Here is a 19523-nt window from a genome sequence, read left to right as displayed (position 1 = left end):
ATTATGTCCGATTATTATTATTTATTAACTATCAAATTTAACTTTTTGATGAAGTTCAGTTTTTGAACGATAAGGAAGTTCAGCTTTGACTGTCAATCTTCTTACTATATTGTGTACTTTTTCACAACACAGCTTTTCCAAAGGCATTGGTAGTTCAGTGGTAGAATTCTCGCTTGCCATGCGAGAGGCCTGGGTCCGATTCCCAGCCAGTGCACTGTGTATATGCATTACCCGATTGGTTATCTGTCTATTTTAGAAATGTGAAACGATGAAGACATGCTGTGAAACATTTCTCAAACCATGCTTCATATAGTTGCAATGACGTCATCTTTGCATTTTTCGGAAGTTTGATCAGTTCTCGCAATAGTTTTCCTTTATTAACTATCAAATTTAACTTTTTGATGAAGTTCAGATTTTGTTTACCAGTCTGTTATAGAGATGCTAAATGGTGAAGCACATGCTGCGAAAATTTTCTCTCAGCCTGCTTCATTAATTCATATAGTTACAATGACATCATCTTTGAATTTAATCGGAAGTTTGACCAGTTCTCGAAAAAGTTTACGTTTCTTAACTATCATATTTAACTTTTTGCTGAAGTTCAGTTTTTGAATGATAAGGAAGTTTAGCTTTGACTGTCAATCTTCTTACTATATTGTGTACTTTTTCACATCACTACCTTTCCAAAGGCATTGGTAGTTCATTGGTAGAATTCTCCCTTGCCATGCAAGGGGCCTGGGTCCCATTCCCAGCCAGTGCACTGTATATATGCATTTGCCGAATGGTTACCAGTCTATTCTAGAAATGCTAACTGGCGAAGACATGCTGTGAAAATTTTCTCTCAGCCTGCTTCATTACTTCATATAGTTGCAATGACGTCATCTTTGAATTTAATCGGAAGTTTGACCAGTTCTCGAAAAAGTTTATGTTTATTAACTATCAAATTTAACTTTTTGATGAAGTTCAGTTTTTGAACGATGAGGAAGTTTAGCTTTGACTGTCAATCTTCTTACTATATTGCGTACTTTTTCACAATATTACCTTTTTGAAGGCATTGGTAGTTCAGTGGTAGATTTCTTGCTTGCCATGCGAGAGGCCTGGGTCCGATTCCCAGCCAGTGCACTGTGTATACGCATTAGCCGATTGGTTACCAGTCTATTATAGAGATGCTAAATGGTGAAGCACATGCTGTGAAAAATTTCTCACACCCTGCTTCATTGCTTCATATAGTTGCAATGACGTCATCTTTTAATTTAATCGGAAGTTTGACCAGTTCTCGCAATAGTTTACATTTATTATTATGTCCGATTATTATTATTTATTAACTATCAAATTTAACTTTTTGATGAAGTTCAGTTTTTGAACGATAAGGAAGTTCAGCTTTGACTGTCAATCTTCTTACTATATTGTGTACTTTTTCATAATATAACCTCTTTGAAGGCATTGGTAGTTCAGTGGTAGAATTCTTGCTTGCTATGCGAGAGGTCTTGTTCTGATTCCCAGCCAGTGCACTGTGTATACCCATTAGCTGCTTGATTCCCTGCTTCTTCTACAAATGCAAAATGATGAAGACATGCTCCAAAAAATATGTCACAGTCTGTTTCCTTGCTTCATATAGTTGTGAGAATGGAATTTTATAGTAAGTTTGACCAGTTCTCGCAATAGGTTCCATTTATTAACTATCAAATTTAACTTTTTGTTGAAGTTCAGTTTTTTAACGATAAGGAAGTTTAGCTTTGACTCTCAATCTTCTTAGCATATTGTGTACTATTTCACATCACTACCCTTTGACAGGCATTGGTAGTTCAGTGGCAGAATTCTCACTTGCCCTGCTAGAGCCCTGGGTCCGATTCCTAGCCAATGCACTGAATATACCTATTAGCTAACAAAATCCTAGTATATTCTGGAGGTATGATAGGAAGAAGTTTACAAAGTTTCACTTGCTGTACAATGTCACAGGGATTTATGTTAGGACTCCATGAGACATTTTTTAAATGATTTAAAAATCCACAATGATTTCCTGGCTCACTTGCTTCAGTTCAGCGACAAGAAAAAGCCAACCAAAGATTACCCTTTATTGGCTAACTCAGAACCCAGAGGCAGCAAGTCCACAATTATTTTGTCTTGAGACAAAAAAGATAAAAATCTAACTCATGCATTGATGCATCTCATCCCCAGACTATATTTTTAAAATTCTATTGTGATCCGTCCGCCTTTAAGTAATAAACCCTGAGACACAAAAAATTGGGATCCAAAAATTGATGCCTTTATATCAAGAGGATATAAGTACAAAATTGTATTCTAATCTGTCCTAGAATAACAGGAGTAGCATTTTTAGTTAGTGTCCTCCTCAAGAAGATCCACAAAGTGAATGAGAACTTAGGATGTTCATTCTTTATTTAATCATCTTTAAGAGAAAATTGTGGAAACACAAATCTGTTTCAAAACCCCTAGTTGTGTGACTGATCAGACACACATCCTTTGAAAATTATGAACCTATTTCTTCACACAAAGTACATATAAGGGTATTGGAAGGATAGCGTAATGGAAGAAACGCATGCTAAAGTTCCTGACTCCTATATTTATCTTGCATGATAGAATGGGCTAAATTATTCACCACTTTAAAATAGGATGGAGGTACCAGTAGTGTTCTGGCGCAAGGGAAGCTTGGTTCAGATAGGATAATCATACTTTTTTCTTATCTCATCTCATTTTGTGCACCGCTTTATCCTCACTAGGGTTGTGGGGGGTGCTGGAGCATATCCCAGCTGACTTCAGGCCAGAGGCGGGGGAGACCCTGAATTGGTGGCCAACCAATCGCAGGGAACAAGGAGATAAATTACCATTCACGCTCGCACTCATACCTATGGGAAATTTAGAGTGTCCAATCAGCCTACCATGCACGTTGTTGGAACGTGGGAGGAAACCGGAGTACCTGGAGAAAGCCCATGCAGGCCCAGGGAGAACATGCACACTACACACAGGTGGACCAACCTGGATTTGAACTCAGGTCTCCCACTGTGAGGCCGACGCGCTAACCACTCGCTGCCGGGCCGCCCTCATACTTTTTTGACATTTCATATCTGATTGCCCAGGTCATAAAGATAAGCTTGCTTTAATCATTTAGTCAATTCCAAGTACCACTTTATCATTTATCATACCTTAAAAGCATCAGCGAGGATCTCAGCTCCTCTTTGATTGGTTCGTTTGGAAAGGCCAACAAAGAACTCTTGACCTACAAAGAGAAACAGAGAAAGATCCAGCTGAACAAACAAAACTTATTCTCAATCTTCACCACCCCTATGTTCTGTAAATTAAAAAAATAACAGTGATACTTACATTAACATTTATTTAACCTTTATTTATCCAGTTAAGGGAATTGAGAACAGATTCTCTATTTCTCACTATTAACGGCAATTTTGTAAGCTTACACTACACTAATACATTTATATTTAATACAAAAATTGTATACTTGCAGTTTAATGGTATCAGGGTTTTTTTCTATCATGTGTACACAGAAAATTCCCAAATAGCATGTTTGAAAGGTTTTTTTTAACAGTACAACATGAGCCATGGCCATAAAACACCACATGGGATGTTTGAAATCATAAACTATGTTCCCCAATTTTCTTAATCATCAAACTAACAATCAAATAAGCCCAACTGCCACAGTCAAAAGTCCAATCCACTTCTGGAAAAAAAAACTGTTATGAAGTGTTAATGGTTAACCAATTACATATTCCTTAATTTGTTTTATTTCTATGTTTATAATGACCACATACTCAAATTAATTCATTGCATGACATTTGAGGAGCATCCAAAGTTATGCTTTGATCTCCAAACACTAGAATTGGTAACATGGCAGATCACACTAAGTAAATACCAATATAAGTGTTGAGCCTTTATAACAAAAAACCCTTCCGATGTGAAACACGGAAACAGGAGCACGGGACTATTGCCTATGTACCCAATTAAGGACACTAAATGGGCATTATAGTAAAGACAGGAGCCATACTTATCTGATCAACCAAGACAGGCTGTATTATTCCAAAATATTATTGTATTTTATTAGTGTAATTAAAGATTACCAGAGGAGTAGAAGGCCTTTGATAACAATCCAATCCATGCTAATTTGAATTGCTCATATAGTATGCTACTGTTTTTTTCGCTGCAGATTATGTTCAGGGGAAATTTAGTTTAGTCTGTCAAGGCACTGCCTCAGTGGGGTCACATAGTAGAATATCATTTAGAAGAGTCTAAACACAGACTCCAACCACGAGACACACAATAGTCTACTTGTGTTATAAGTAAAGGTTGCAAATGCTTGAACTCGTTTTTGCATCTGTTGTTTAGGTCCAAAAATTCCATATAATTTGTGGATTACAGTAAAAGACCGTGAATTGACAGTTGTTGTTTTTTTGTGAGACTGATCCAAACCTAAGGTATCAAAAGAAAACACATGAAAGTCAATGTGATTGTAAGATAAAAAGTCTTGCATTTGATACAACAATCCATCAATCAACACCTAATTTATTCAATACTTTTCAGGTAGGGAAATGTAGCACAAAGTGCTTTAAACGAAATCAGAGTAAAAGTAGAACAAATATACACAGACACACACAAACAACTTTCTAGCCCACTCTCCCCTTTGCAAAACAAGTGAGTGAATCGAATGGCAAGCGAGCAACAGCAGTAGACAGATGTCATAAATCTACCTTCTTTTTTACTTTTAAGCATGGAAACCAAACTATTGAGTACAATGCAGGACTGAAATAACAGAAAAGCTGTTAAAGTTGCTCAATGTTTTCATGGCTCGTTTTGATTTTCAAAATTTTATATATGAATAACATGTCTCTTTGTTGTGGTTGTTACTCCAATACTCCAGGAAAGCGTTGTACACGCTCCTGTGTGTGTGTGTGTGTATTCTTACTAATTGCATATGTTACACCCTGCATTCGATCTTGACACACAGGGGGAAATAATCAGAACAGCGAGATGTTGTTGTTACTTCAATCCAACTTTTACTGTAATGATTCAGCACACCTCCCGTGCCTCAAGCTACTTGCTAAGACATCAATAATCGAATACCGATCTTCTTTAACATGCCCCACACTTGCCATGTGGATCCAAGGATCAACAATTGAACACCGATACACACATTCAATCCAAACTCGTCATAGCTTCTTTACATGCAATCGTTAATAAATCAAACACTCTAGCATGTCACACTAATAAATCAAACACTAGTATGTCACACTAATAGATCAAACACTCTAGTATGTCACACTCTCCCCCACAAAAACAAATGTCGTCCCGACATCAGTACATTCCAAATATCTTCCCCTTGTTGGTTGTAATGCTGAACAGTCAAGCGAACTTGTCATTTCACATCCTCTTCTGTAAACTGATACTCATGAAAACTCCAGGCGGCAAGGGCCACAGTTCAAATATAATCCACAACTCGTACGGTCCACGTTCACTGGATGGAAACTGTAATCACAGTCCGTAACAGTCCATGTTCGCATAATACATGTCACCCTTGTAGGCTCAAGCCTGTTGGAGTCCATACATAAAGGGTGGTTGAATGTAATATGGCTGCAGGTGTACTAACCAAGGAACCACTCCTGGTGCAGGGTAAGCAGGTAGCAGCTGATGTGGTGACTGAGTACTATAACAGGAGGGGACACCAAGCTGATCATAGGTCGTTCGTCGTGGTGGATGTCTCTCCCTTCTTGGCCGTTCATAAGTCAACGCCTCAGGTTCATTCACAGTGGTTGGCGGAGAGGTCTCTGATAAATGATCATCACGAGGATCTTCAACAGCCAGATTTGTTCCCTCACCAGGCAGGTCCTCCCGCTGATAGTCCTCTTCTCGTTGTACTGGTCCGGAAGCAGGGCCCTTCACTCCGAGTCTCTGATTCGCTGACAGTGGCCTGTGCTCAGACTCCATCCCTTGGGCATCGCTCTCATTTAGCACCTGGAGGGGCTCGTAGTGAAAGTCATATTCGTCACCACTGTCTTCGTCTGACTCTTGAAGATGAGATACGGGCTGCTGTTTCTTTCTCTGCATACTTTTGCCAATTTTTCCTTCTTCTAGTGTTGCCTCAACAGGTAAATGATCACAGGACATCAGTAGATTTCTGTGCAGAACTCTGGAACGCCCTTTACCTTTTTCTGGCCTGACTTCATAAATTGGTAGATCAGATCCCATTCGCCTCACCACCGTATGAACTGCATCTTCCCAGAAGTCACGGAGTTTTCCAGGTCCGCCTCTTGGTGTCAGGTTTTTTATCAGGATGCGTTCTCCTGGTTGTAGCACAGAGCTCCTCACTTTGGTGTCATAGTGCTTTTTACCTCGTTCTGCAGCTTTCCGTGCACTCTCGGTGGCAATGGTGTACGCCTCCTCCATCCCTCGTCTCCATTTCTCCACATAGTCCTGCTGTCCATCTGTATCGGACTTGTTGTACAGTCCAAAGAGCATGTCCACTGGAAGCCTCGGCGATCTCCCGAACAGTAGGTAAAATGGTGAATAACCTGTCACATCACAACGGGTACAGTTGTACGCATGCACAAGCTTGTTCAAAGACTCCTTCCAATTTGATTTCTGTGTCTCACTCAGTGTTCTTAGCATCTGCAGCAATGTCCTGTTCATTCGTTCCACCTGACCATTACCCATCGGGTGATAAGGTGTTGTCCTGGATCCAGCCATGCCACTGAGTCTCTTCAACTGTGTGAACAAATTATTTTCAAATTCTCTTCCCTGATCATGGTGGATACGTAAGGGGAACCCAAACTTCAGGGCAAAGTCATTGAAGATAAGATTTGCAGCAGCCTTTCCTGACTTGGAGGTGGTGGCATATGCTTGGACAAAACGTGTAAAGTGATCGACAATAACGAGGATATACTCATATCCGCCTTTGCATCGATCAAGATGAAGAAAGTCAATGCAAACGAGCTCAAAGGGCTGTGTTGTCACAATATTCGTCAATGGTGCTCTCTGTTCCTGGCATGGTTTTTTTTGTTTTAGGCAAGGACAGGTTTTAGTCACATAATGTTCAATATCAGACTGCATATACGGCCAGAAGAAACGATCACGCACAAGGGATACTGTGCGGTCGACACCCTGGTGCCCCATGTTATTATGCAACTCTTTCATTACTGTTTCTCGATATTGTTCCGGTAAGACTAACTGTTTACGGGTTGTGGTGGTTCTGTACAGAATCCCGTCACTGTCTGTTATCAGTTTGTCCCACTGCCTGAGCAAACATTTTGTCTTTGGGCTGAGCAACTTCAACTCCTCCGCTGATGGCTTACAACCTGACAGTTTATAATTCAACACAGGACGAATGAACAGGTCAGATTGTTGTGCTTTCCTTACCTCTTCTTTTGGTATAGGGCTGATTGACGCAGCAGCTGTCTCCTCTACATCTGTCACTGAACAACACATCTGTAATGAAGGCAGACTCAAAGGGAACATTTCCTGTACCTTGATTGCTTGGATCGTGGCAACGATGGCATCGGGTGGTAGTTCCTCAGAACATTCCTTCATCAACGACTCAACATCCAGCGGCATCCTTGACAAAGCATCAGCATCATTGTTTTCCCTCCCTGGCCTATATTTTATTGTAAAGTGGAAATCAGCCAATTCTGCAACCCACCTGGAAGTGGTTGCATTTAATTTTGCAGTGGATAGAATGTATGTGAGCGGGTTGTTGTCGCTATATACCGTGAATGCTGGGGCATAGTACAAATAATCTCGAAACTTGTCAGTGATTGCCCATTTTAGAGCCAAAAATTCCAGTTTACCAGAATGTAAGTGATAATTCTTTTCAGCTGCTGTCAATGTGCGGGAGCCGTAGGCAATGACTCTAAGTTTGCCATCCTGCTTCTGACACAACACTGCACCTAACCCTTGGTGTGAGGCATCAGTGTGTACAATGAATGGCTGGGTAAAATCTGGGAATCCTAATACTGGTGGATGGAGCAGGCATTCAATCAGTTGTTCAAGCGCCTGCTGGTGCTCGTCAGTCCATGTGATCGGCTTGTTTGAGGGAACAACATGGCTTGGTTTCTTTGTCTTTGTTTTGTTTGGGGCATTACTCTGGTCTGTTTTCAGAAGGTCATACAGACAACTCGCTCTTCTGGAAAAGTCTTTGATATATTGTCTGTAATAAGTCAGTAGACCAAGCATCTTTCTGAGTTGACCCACAGTGTGTGGTTTGATGTCTTTCAGTGATCGAACAGCTTCAAAATCTGCAGGATCCACCCTGCTGCCTTCTGCAGAAACTATCCTGCCCAAATAGCGAACCTCAGCTTTGAAGAGATTGCACTTGCTGGGTTTTAGTTTGATGCCATACTCTCTGAGGCGACAAAGTACTTGTCTCACATTTTCTACATGCCCTTCAAAAGTCTTACTGAAAACCAGCGTATCATCCAAGTAAGGGATGCAGATATTATCCCGAAGTCCTTCCAGACATTCCTCCATGCAACGCTGAAACGATGCAGGGGCGTTCATGAGGCCAAAAGGGATACGGATCCACTCGTACAGTCCCCATGGTGTAACAAAAGCAGTCAGTGCTCGGCATTCCTCAGACATAAACCCCTGATGATATGCCTTCCCCTGGTCTAGGAGGGAAAACCAGGAGTTCCCGCCCAAGCTATCCATGATGTCTTGAACTCTGGGGATCGGCTGTCTATCTGGATGTGTCTTCCTATTTAGGTCTCTATAGTCTACGCATAACCGAAGAGTTCCATCTTTTTTTCTGACACACACGACCGGCGAGGAGTATGATGAGTTTGACTTTCTCACCCAGCCCTGTGCTATTAAGTCATGGAGATAACCCTTCATCTCTTGGTACAATGGTCGGGGCACTGACATATATGAACGCTTTACTGGCTCAGAATCTTTGAGAGAGATAGTCATTTGTAATCTGTCAATACAGCCAATGTCATTGTCTGAGATTGAGAAGGAGTGACACTCTTCTCTCAGCATTCTTTTGACTACCTTTCTCTGCTCCTCTGTCAGGTGACTTACATCTACAGGTGGGTCCCATTGTTCACCTGTATTGAATGGGGTGCGAATGCTGGTATGGTTCACTGCAGTTGGTGCTGGGGTTGGTTCAAAAATCTCAGCGGGAAGTATAGTCAAAATTTGTTGTACTGTGCCAATTACAGTGCGCCCGGGTAAAAGAATATCATGGCCTGTAGGATTCGAGACATCAATTGTAATGACAGGGAAAACACCCTTTCTTACCCTGACCAAGGTGTCGTTGAACTCAAGACCCTCTGGCCACTGGGCATTCACATCTGGCTGAAAAAGCACACTCGTGCCCTCTTTGAAAGGTTTGGCAGCTATACGACATTCAATCTGAATAATGGTGTGTTTTGGCACTAAAACCCTGTTTTTCCTAGCTCTCACTACATACTGGTCTATCTGTTCCGCACTGACGGCCTGTATAAAAGTCCTCACCTCGTTTCTTTTGAGACTTGGGAAAGCCCTCCTCACAGCAAGGTACTGTTGATCCACTTCGGTCTGTGCCAGAATGTGTTCAATAACGTTAAAACCAATAATGGGATGGGACAGATGATGCCCGCTTGTCACAAGCATTGGAATTGTCAATGGGTTTTTTCTGTGTACCCCTGAGACCAAATGAAATGTTGTCTCAACCCACCCAATATAAGGCATCTCAATCCCATTTGCTGCAATCAATGTCAGATCTGCAGATGTTTCTAATATTTCTGAGACATTTCTCAGTCGCACGCCAGGTAAATATTCCTCTTTCCACCTTTCGTCAATAATTGAAACTTGCGAACCCGTGTCCCATAATGCTTGTAGTTGGTGGCCATTCAAATAACACTGAACTAGACATTGCCTTCCAACTAGGGAGGTAATTTTATGTTGATGACCTATTGCTGCCGGGGGTGGCCGGTAGGACGTGCCTTTGTCTCTGCTAGGAAATACAGTCACCATGTATAAATAGTTGAGACTTCTCTCTCTTCATGGTTGACACTCGTCCCGCAGGGGCAACCACTAGTCGTTTAAAGGGGCTTCTCTTAGCGGCCTGACAATTCGTGTTTTACATCCAACTTGGAAATGTTCTCCACTCCCACAGCGATAACAGTGTGTGCACTGTACATCTCGCCCTCCTCGCTGACAGGCAAAACACCTCCTTGGGACATAAGCAGGGCGGCTAGTGTTCCAGTGGGGTGCTGGGGGCTGGCTGTAGTAATTTTGTTGAGCAGAAGGTGGCTGGGGGTCCCCAACTGGTCTTCTAACTGAGGGTGGGGGGTAGGACTGAGGCTGAAATGTAGACTGCTGTAGTATCTCCTTTATCTGAGCTATTTCTGCACTGAGATCTTTAAGAGAAGCAACACTTGCCTTAAGTTCAGTCAGCTCCGCTCGTACCTCAGGGGACACTTTTGGTTTTTCTTCTACAGGGCAATTGGTAGGTCGTAGTTCTTCTGACTGCACCTTGCTAACATGTGTCGCTGCCTGTGGGGTACTAAACTTCTTTTTATTTCTCCTTTCCACTTCATTAGCACAGGCTATATTTAACCGCTCTAGTAACAGTTCATCTGAAGTCTTACAGTCCAGCAAGAGAGGCTGCATATCTACCCTCACACTGTCACTCTGGAGACCAGTGAGTATTGTGTGCAAGCACATACGCTGGACTAAACTTGGGTCATACTGGAGTCCTGATTCTGATTCTCGAGATGCAAACAGTACCTTCTGCCTAAGACCCAAGACTCGCATTAAGAAACTTTGAGGAGTCTCTTTGGTGCAGGGTAAGCAGGTAGCAGCTGATGTGGTGACTGAGTACTATAACAGGAGGGGACACCAAGCTGATCATAGGTCGTTCGTCGTGGTGGATGTCCCTCTGATGATCTCGTAGGCCTCAGATGACAAGTACTCAACCGCCAACTTCCAGTTCTTCTTAAACAGCAACACCTCCTCTCACTGCCATCTGCCTGGTTTGTAGTGTTTGGGGGGATTTAGCTGGCTCAGAATTCAGTGAGCAGGTCTTGGACACTGGACATCTGAACAGCAATCCCAGCGGTGCCTCCAAAATGTTACACCCTGCATTCGATCTTGACACACAGGGGGAAATAATCAGAACAGCGAGATGTTGTTGTTACTTCAATCCAACTTTTACTGTAATGATTCAGCACACCTCCCGTGCCTCAAGCTACTTGCTAAGACATCAATAATCGAATACCGATCTTCTTTAACATGCCCCACACTTGCCATGTGGATCCAAGGATCAACAATTGAACACCGATACACACATTCAATCCAAACTCGTCATAGCTTCTTTACATGCAATCGTTAATAAATCAAACACTCTAGCATGTCACACTAATAAATCAAACACTAGTATGTCACACTAATAGATCAAACACTCTAGTATGTCACACATATTTATTGTGTTTTTGACAAAAGCACACCTCCCACGAGCACATATTTGTGTACTTGAATATTGACAAATAATAAAACTTTTAATCAGCAACACTGATTTGAAAATACTTGTCAGTGAAAGTGGGGGGAAGGCCAGCCATTCATTAAACTTCATTCTGCCGTCGCACACATGAAAAGATCAACATTTTTATCTGCAGCTGACATGTCCACGTAAGCAATACAATTATCTATTAGGCCAAGTGGAAACCAAACAATAAGATATATAAGGGTGTTTTTCTTTTCTCTTTGTGGTTTAAACAAAAGCATCAATTTGTGTCTGAGCACTTTAAAGCCTACCAAGTACAATCTAAGATGTAGAATTGAGAAAAGAAATTTGTTGCTGAGTTAAAATACATGTCGAAAGTGAAGCCAACCTTCCACACCAGGTTTTTAACTGAAACAAAGGATGAACTTTCTTGGTCATGGTGTGTTTTCCCTTATTTCTGTAGTGGATTTAGTATTTGTTGATTTTGGTGGAGATTCTGATAAAAGCGCACAACTGCTATTTAATGTCCTTAATGTCCTTTTTTTCTGCTTATAAATAATACATGAATGCCAATGACTAAATGAACACCAAACACTAGATTAATTTGAAATTACTTTTTGATCACTATCAAAATGTCAATTAAAGAATCAATTAAATGAGATTTAGTTCCATTGGAAATACAGTGGACTTGCAAAACACTCATAAGAGTTTAAGGATACTTTTATTTACCTGTGAAAAGGACATCTCCTCCATCCAATGTGGCATTCTCATCAGTCATTTCTACAATGTTCAGATTCAGCTCCTTCAAGGCACCTTTCATTGCTTCTGTCTGGATTGACAAGAACAAAACAAAAATACATAAAAATCAACTATTGGCATCAATATCAACAAACCAACAGAAGAGTTAACTAACAGTGAAATGTTTCGAGAGGAAAAAAATACTTGTACACGTCAAGGGTGTTATACGGTCTAGTTCCATTGAACAACACGTAAACAGGATGAAGAAAATCATTCTGAAGATCTTTCTGGATTACTTAACAGCAAATTGGTTCCTGCGAGACCAGATGCTATGAAATAAATCCCTTTTTTGCAATGACATCATTGTAATGAGCCCTGAAATGAAGTCATTTCATAAGTTAATACTACTGGTTAAAACGGACCGACTCAAGATCAAATAACTTTAACAGTGCCCTATCCTGATCACATGTTTTGGGTCATTTATCTTATTTCTTTCTCTCCGGTATTTGTAGGAAAAAGATGACAACCTGGATTAGTAGGGTATAATACTATGAAATGCTTTACTGAGATGGAAAATGGGAAACTCTGTGCTTAGCTGCATGTCCTCGGCATGAACTCAGACCTTGAGGAGAGCAGGTCTTAGTTTGGCTGCTTCATGGCTGATCTGCTCTCTGACCGCCCAGTGTGATTTTACTGTCCAGATTTTTTTTTTTTGGGGGGGGGGTCCTATAGGAGTAGTTTCCAAGGCCAGGCATGAGAGCATCAGTGTTTCCACAAGCCCTATCTCATTATGACCTCAGTTTCTTCATTGTGCTTTTTAGCCAACACAATGTTTCTGCATCCACTTATTTATGGAAGTCCACACAATTAGCATACAGGTACAGTACCATGCATTTTCAAAATATCAATATTTCCATGCTGCTCCAAATCATAGATTCAATAAATGAAACCCCAAAGAATAGTTGGTCTCAGAGAAAAAGTCATTCGCTTTTAAATATCTTGAACATATGATGTCTGATATAGTGTGGCACCACATATAAAACAGTAGATACTTTGTCATTCTTTGGGCATTGCATTAGTAATGCAGTAAGCATACAAAATATTTACTGGAACTGCATAGCGGGTTCCTTTACCTAAGCTGACAGCCATTTCCTATGACATCACTTTAAGAGATAATGGACAAAGGATTTTAGCACCATGATTAGCCTAATGTCAATCCATACAGAAGAACTGTATATGCATGGTTTCTTTTGCACGTGTAGTGAAGAACAAGTGAATTTTGAAATGCAACTCAATTTCAGTAATGTATCCGGGTCATTTTCACATAATTCAGCAAATAACGGTAAAGATATGGCCCTGGACTTTCCCTTTATGTGTTACAAAGTTATAAAAATTAATTACTACTGCTTTGTTTGCCACATATTATACTACATTTGGCACCAATTTTAAGAGAAATCTATTTGAGACACAAATACATTGAGAGCCAGTTTATGTTGAATTTGTCCACTCCGTTAGATGTCCAGAATCTAGTGTCACAGTTTATAGGAATGAAAAGTCGGGTTATGATTTATTTGTTTGTCTCTATTTAGAATGTGTTGTTTAGATTTGTTTCAATAGTATTTTCACTCAAGTTGTCTTTGAGAAAAATGCAAAAGAATTGCAACTGCAAACAGTTTTACTGATGTACCTTTCATATCAGTTAGTGTGTCTTTACCGTTATCACATGAGAAATACACCAAAAAATTCACAGTAAATACACCAGGTGGCTGGTGTGGGAGAAGTACCAGGATGTTGTCAGCCATATTGTCAACGCCAGCTAAGCAGAAGCCATGAGAATGAAACTAAAACCAAGGTAAGGACCATACCTGTGAAATGTCGTAACAATTCCATGTCTTTACCGATGTCCTAAAAACTTGGTGAACATAATTACTTTGCTTTTTAATGAACTGGGCATGGTGTATGCATGCAGAACACTATCATTTACTGAGTGCCAAGAAATACCATCTACCAATGTCAAAGGCTGAGGTGGAATGTTGTGTCTTTACCGTTAATAAATTTTGTCTTTACCGTTATTAAAAGGTGTATACAATAGATATGTAGAGATGAAATACATATTTTTAAATATACAACAGATATGTAGAGATGACGCTAACATGTTATGCTATGTTTATGTGTATACTAATTCCTGCTTTGATTTGTAAAATTTCCAGAACATGAATCCATTTAAGAAAAAAGGCGGTAAGCCACCTGCGAAAAAATCTAATGCTGCAGCGATGCGCAAATGCAGGGAGAAGATTAAAAATGACCCTGGAGCCTATCACAAATATTTAGAGAAAGAAAGGGAACGATATCAGAAAAGAAAGGCACAAGGAAAGATTCCAAATATTCACCCATATTTTTTAAATTTTAATTAATTATGTTTTCATTAAAGTTCCAGCTAAGATATTTCCAGGCAGTGCTAGTGTTGCTAATTAGAGATAATCAGAATGCTTGAATTGCATTTTGTAAATTATTCATTTTCTGAAAGTGTCTTTACCGTTATTTGCTGAATTATGTGAAAATGACCCATCCTCTCAATCAGTTATCGAAGCTGCTAAATGTGTTACTAGTGTTTAGTTGGTCTCATTACTGTGAATTAAAAATCATGTTCCTTATCCTATTTTGAAGATACAAAAAGTTGACCTTACTGCAAACAATTCCATAGTAGCTAGTGTTTATCTAGCATTCACATTTTTTTTTTTTTTTTTTTTTTACAGTCCAACGGAAAGCCTTGGTTTCCTTCACAGTCCTCCATTCTCCAAACCTACTTTGTTTATTCCCTCACTTTTTTGTTACTACCAAATTCCCCATGCTCTCTCAACCTTTACGGAAGGCTTAGAAATGCTCCAACTGGCACCCCAGCTGCAAGTGGATTACCTCTTAATGTAAGAGACACCCAATAGCTCAGCTTCCATCGGTGCCAACTCATTTCGCAGGATCCTTGTCGTCTAGTCCCGTAAAAACGTTCCATCTGAGAGTTTGGCTAAGAAACATAAGGTTACACTGCACCCTGCTTTAAATAAAAAAAAGGCCTTTTAGAATTCATGCAGGGCTTTTCAGGCCAATTGGTGTGCAGGCCGTATTCTCGGTGTTCTAGCTCAGTACAAGAGACATGGGGCCAGAATAGCCAGCCTTTTATTTTTGGCTTTTTCTTTTTGTACCTTTTCTTTACATCCTGAGGATATCACATGAAAAACTCAAACTACTAAAAAGGACCACATGTCTGCTAGAACTCTGCCTTTGGGGAAATGGAACAAAAGCATTCTCAAGAATCATCCTCGGATAGCAGGATAGCAGAGGAGAGAACAGTTTGCTTCAATACTGCAAACATAAATATTAATACAATAAGTGTAGACTATAGACTTTATAGTGGATCACTGGTCATAAGTTCTGCTTTACAGTTCAGAAGTTTTGAGTTCAAATCCTTCCTGTGTGAAGTTTGCCTGTTCACGCCATACCTGTGTGGGTTGTAAGTCAGGTATTCTCTGAAAAACTCAAAGAAAGAGACACAGCCTTGTACCCAACTTTCATTTAAATGGCTGCAGACCCACCTTAAAAAGGGAAAAACCTTTGAGTTTTGAAAATCCACGATTCTGCTTACACCATGAGACTTTATCGAAATCTAGATTCTTGACATGCTCAAATTCTCAAAATGGGCTTATATCCCATGACACGGGACAGCAATGAACAGCCAAATACAATAAAAACAGCAATACAGCGAGAAAAATAGACATGTACCCTGTCACAGGAACTTAAATCTGAAATGCCAACTCCTCATTTAGTTGAAAGCAAAGGAAAGCAGATCTTCCATGGAAAGCCCTTGCCTAATCCAAACAAATCTTCGGTGTATGTAGGAAAATACCTGTGGTTAACCAAGCCATGACACCCTCACATCATGCAACACTCCCACCTTGCTTAACAGCATTACATAATCATTAAGAAGTAGGTCAATTTGAAGCTATACACAGTTGCAGGGCTGGAGACTTTCATACCACATCGACCACACGGATCTGGCCGTCTGCCTCGAGTAAAGGAGCTGCTTCATTCAAACACGTTGTATACAATCTTTCTTCTCTCATTTCAGACACCTGGGACATAAAGACTGTAGGCAGGTATATTCAACAGCATGGTTCTACACATTTACAGTACAGTCATCTAATTTTGGGCTGACACCTAAAGATGCTACAATCTCACGTCAACTCTCAAACTAGATTTAAAACTACATGGTCTTAAGTCAGTCAAGGCTTCAAAACTCAAGGTTGCTTTGTGCATGTCGCTAATTATAAGGCTAGTATTCTCTAGGCCAGTGGTTCTTAGCCTCGGTTCGATCGAACCCTAGGGGTTCGGTGGAGCCTCTGCCACAGAGGTCAAGACACATCGACTCATCATTTCTATTCACGTAGCATGCCCCGCTTGACCATCAATGGCTGCAGATGATCACGTGACATTGCTTGGCCAATCAGTGCTGCGAGGAATTTATATATCTTGAATTTGAAAAAAAAAATATTTTACACTAAAGTAGCGTTGCGTGAATGCGCATTTGAAACTGGTGGAGTTCGGTGAAGGCGCAGATGAACCTGGTGGGGTTTGGTAGCTCCAACAAGGTTAAGAACCACTGCTCTAGGCATATACAGTGGTACCTCGACATACGATCGTAATCCGTTCCGAGACTGAGATCGTATGACGAGGTTCTCGTAACTCGAGCGGACGTTTCCCATTGAAATGAATGGAAAACAAATTAATTCGTTCCAACCCTCTGAAAAAACACCAAAAACAGGATATTGGATTGGAAAAAATGTTTTATTTCTTCTAATTCCCCATCTATTAACAAAGTAACACATAACTAGTGGTTTAATAGTAATAAAATGTGTTTAATCTAACTAAAATTGGGCGGATTTTGCCGAGGGGAGAGAGAGACGCACAAAAGGGGCGGGGGGGCTTCGTTTTTTTTTTATCACGACTACGCACTCGTAAACGGAACAAACACTCCACCCTCACGTTCGCTATCGATGGGCTGTTTGCTGTTGTACTATTCCCTTCAAAATATTCCGAAAATGATGCACACAAATGTCCTCACAATTGGATAACGCACGACCACTTGCCAAAGAGAAGCAGTCTTTTATCAGCAATCGCTCTGCTGCTCATGGGAGCATCGGGGGCGCTGGCTCGCGGCTCCCTTTTAGCTTGTAGCATCTGTGGTCGCAACCGCTTTGAACGGCGTCTATGATAGAGTTGCTACCAGGGATGCTATTGCGGGGAGTTGCGAGCCAGTGCCCCTGATGTTCTTATGAGCAGCAAACGATAAGTAATATAATACTCCTCGTATTAGATAATAATAACAGGAAATGCAGCAGCTGAGCTTACCAACGTATTGATTGTGGGTAAAGTTTTATTCTGAGAAAGAGTACCATTGCCTGTCGGCGTTGTGTGCACGAGTATACTTCATTACCCAGAAAGCCCTCTTTTTCCCGCGCATGCGCGTTGTGCGTTTCCTGGTCTGAATAACTCATTCGGTGCTCGTAGATATTGTTATACACAAAAGAGATGCAAAAAAGACAGTGCCATGGCCACCTGGCTTGGTCGCATCACAAAATTTTGATCGCATCACGGGCAAATTATTCGATTGAAATTTCCGTCGTAAGCCGAGAATATTGTATGACGAGCGGTCGTATGACGAGGTATGACTGTATAAGGATTTTCAGACTATGAGGCGCATCAGATCGTAAAATGGACACATCAATTTTGACAGGAAATTTCAATTTGGTCGTAAATTTGTAGGACGTACTGGATTTGGGATCAACTTAAATTTAACACCTTACAGAACATTTGACTCAAAGATTGAGTCTCTGTGTCATTTGTAAAGCATTCATGCAATAATTTTCTGAACTGCTTATCCTCACAATGGTCGTGGGGGGGGGGGGGGGGTGCTGGAGCATGTCCCAGATAACTAAGGACACCAGGCAGGGGACTTGAATTGGTGGACAGCAAATTGCAGGGGCCAAGGAGACGGACAACCATTTACAATCACATTCATTCATAGGGGCAGATCGAACCCTCGACCCCATAACTGTGAGGCCAATGTGCTAACCCTTCGCTCACCGGGCCGCAACAGGAACTAAAAAAATAGTTTTATAATTATCAAAATTTGAGAATTTCCTTGTCGCCAATGCGTTATTGAAAATAATTAATGGACTCATATAGGTTGAAATTTTGTAATGTTATTGTAACAATTAAATTTCTTAGTACGTAATGTGCAACTTCAATTAGGTTTTGTAGTACTTTTACACACTAGTTCATTATCGACAACCAAGCAGGGTTGAGCGCTACAAAAATAAACAGAAATATAAGTGTATTCCAGCAAATAAAGAGTACTGTCTAATCATGAAGGCAATAAATAACATGTCTGCTGTCTACTACTTACAGTCATGCCCCCTAATAGCTGCAGGCTATAATGTGTTGGCACATGGAAAGTCTATTGGAAACAGAGGTAGTTCTGCCGACAGCTCAAATCCTTTATTTGTTAGGCTATTTGTTCTATGGTGAACCTCTTAAACCAAACAGAGGGCAAAAGACAATAAACTTACCTACCTCGTTGAATCTTTTGCCTTGGTTCAATAAATAGATGGCTAACATTGGTGTTATCACATGTTACTACAGTGAGAATACCAGGCTAGAATACTATTTCTTCGAAGAATTTTCAAACCAGTTTCCTCTACCTAATAAGTTGCCCACACACGCACAAAGCCATTCTTTGCTTGAAAGACATCCAACCACATGCACAAAGGGTAAAGAAGGCCTCGAGTCTCAAGGTTCAAGGCATGTGTCGCAATAAAAGTCATCAGCCCTAAAATCCGTTTTTGTGGGCTATTGGATATTTATGTGGAACATCAGTGTGTTTTGATTGAATTCAAAAATACCAACACAATTTTGAGTTGACCGTTTGTTTGCCTAACAGCGAAATGATTTATTAGCTTGTGCTCTTATTTTTTCAGTTTAATTTTCTTTCATACAGAGTTTATGGAAAATGAATCTGCTAAATCTTCATTTTTAACCAGTATTAATATTACTTAGCCTCACGGGGCTAATTATTACAATTATATATTTACTTTATTGACATCATCCAGGGAATACTACACTACTTGAATATTCATTCATTCATCTCCGTTTCGCTTATCCTTATACTACAAATATTAGTCATACAGTCAGAGATGGAAAGGCTCCCTCCAAGAAAGCTCAAGCTTTGAATAGAGGGTCGAGTTTTTCATAAATATATCGGCCGATAGCTTTCTATTATGAACACCATACAAAC

General features: G+C 40.5%; 1 protein-coding gene and 1 non-coding gene across 4 annotated transcripts in view; one reads left to right on the top strand and one right to left on the bottom strand.

The window, feature by feature from the left end:
- Nucleotides 1-19523, bottom strand: part of ddah1 (dimethylarginine dimethylaminohydrolase 1) — an 82265-nt gene that overhangs the window by 35965 nt on the left and 26777 nt on the right. For 2 of the 3 annotated variants that reach the window (XM_077607934.1, XM_077607936.1), the window contains exons 2-3: nucleotides 12167-12266; nucleotides 3159-3232 (exon numbers count right to left, since the gene is read on the bottom strand). In XM_077607934.1, the coding sequence (XP_077464060.1) occupies nucleotides 3159-3232; nucleotides 12167-12266 (174 nt within the window). Of the gene's footprint in view, nucleotides 1-3158; nucleotides 3233-12166; nucleotides 12267-18798; nucleotides 18941-19523 lie in introns of those variants that run through there. The other variant, XM_077607935.1, reaches the window with a different exon arrangement.
- On the top strand, nucleotides 144-214 carry trnag-gcc (transfer RNA glycine (anticodon GCC)). Its single transcript has one exon. It is a non-coding gene; the product is annotated as a tRNA-Gly (tRNA).

Source organism: Stigmatopora argus, chromosome 8 (genome assembly GCF_051989625.1).
Source record: "Stigmatopora argus isolate UIUO_Sarg chromosome 8, RoL_Sarg_1.0, whole genome shotgun sequence".
Classification (NCBI taxonomy): Eukaryota; Metazoa; Chordata; class Actinopteri; order Syngnathiformes; family Syngnathidae; genus Stigmatopora; species Stigmatopora argus.
This window is presented reverse-complemented; position numbering and strand designations above follow the sequence as displayed.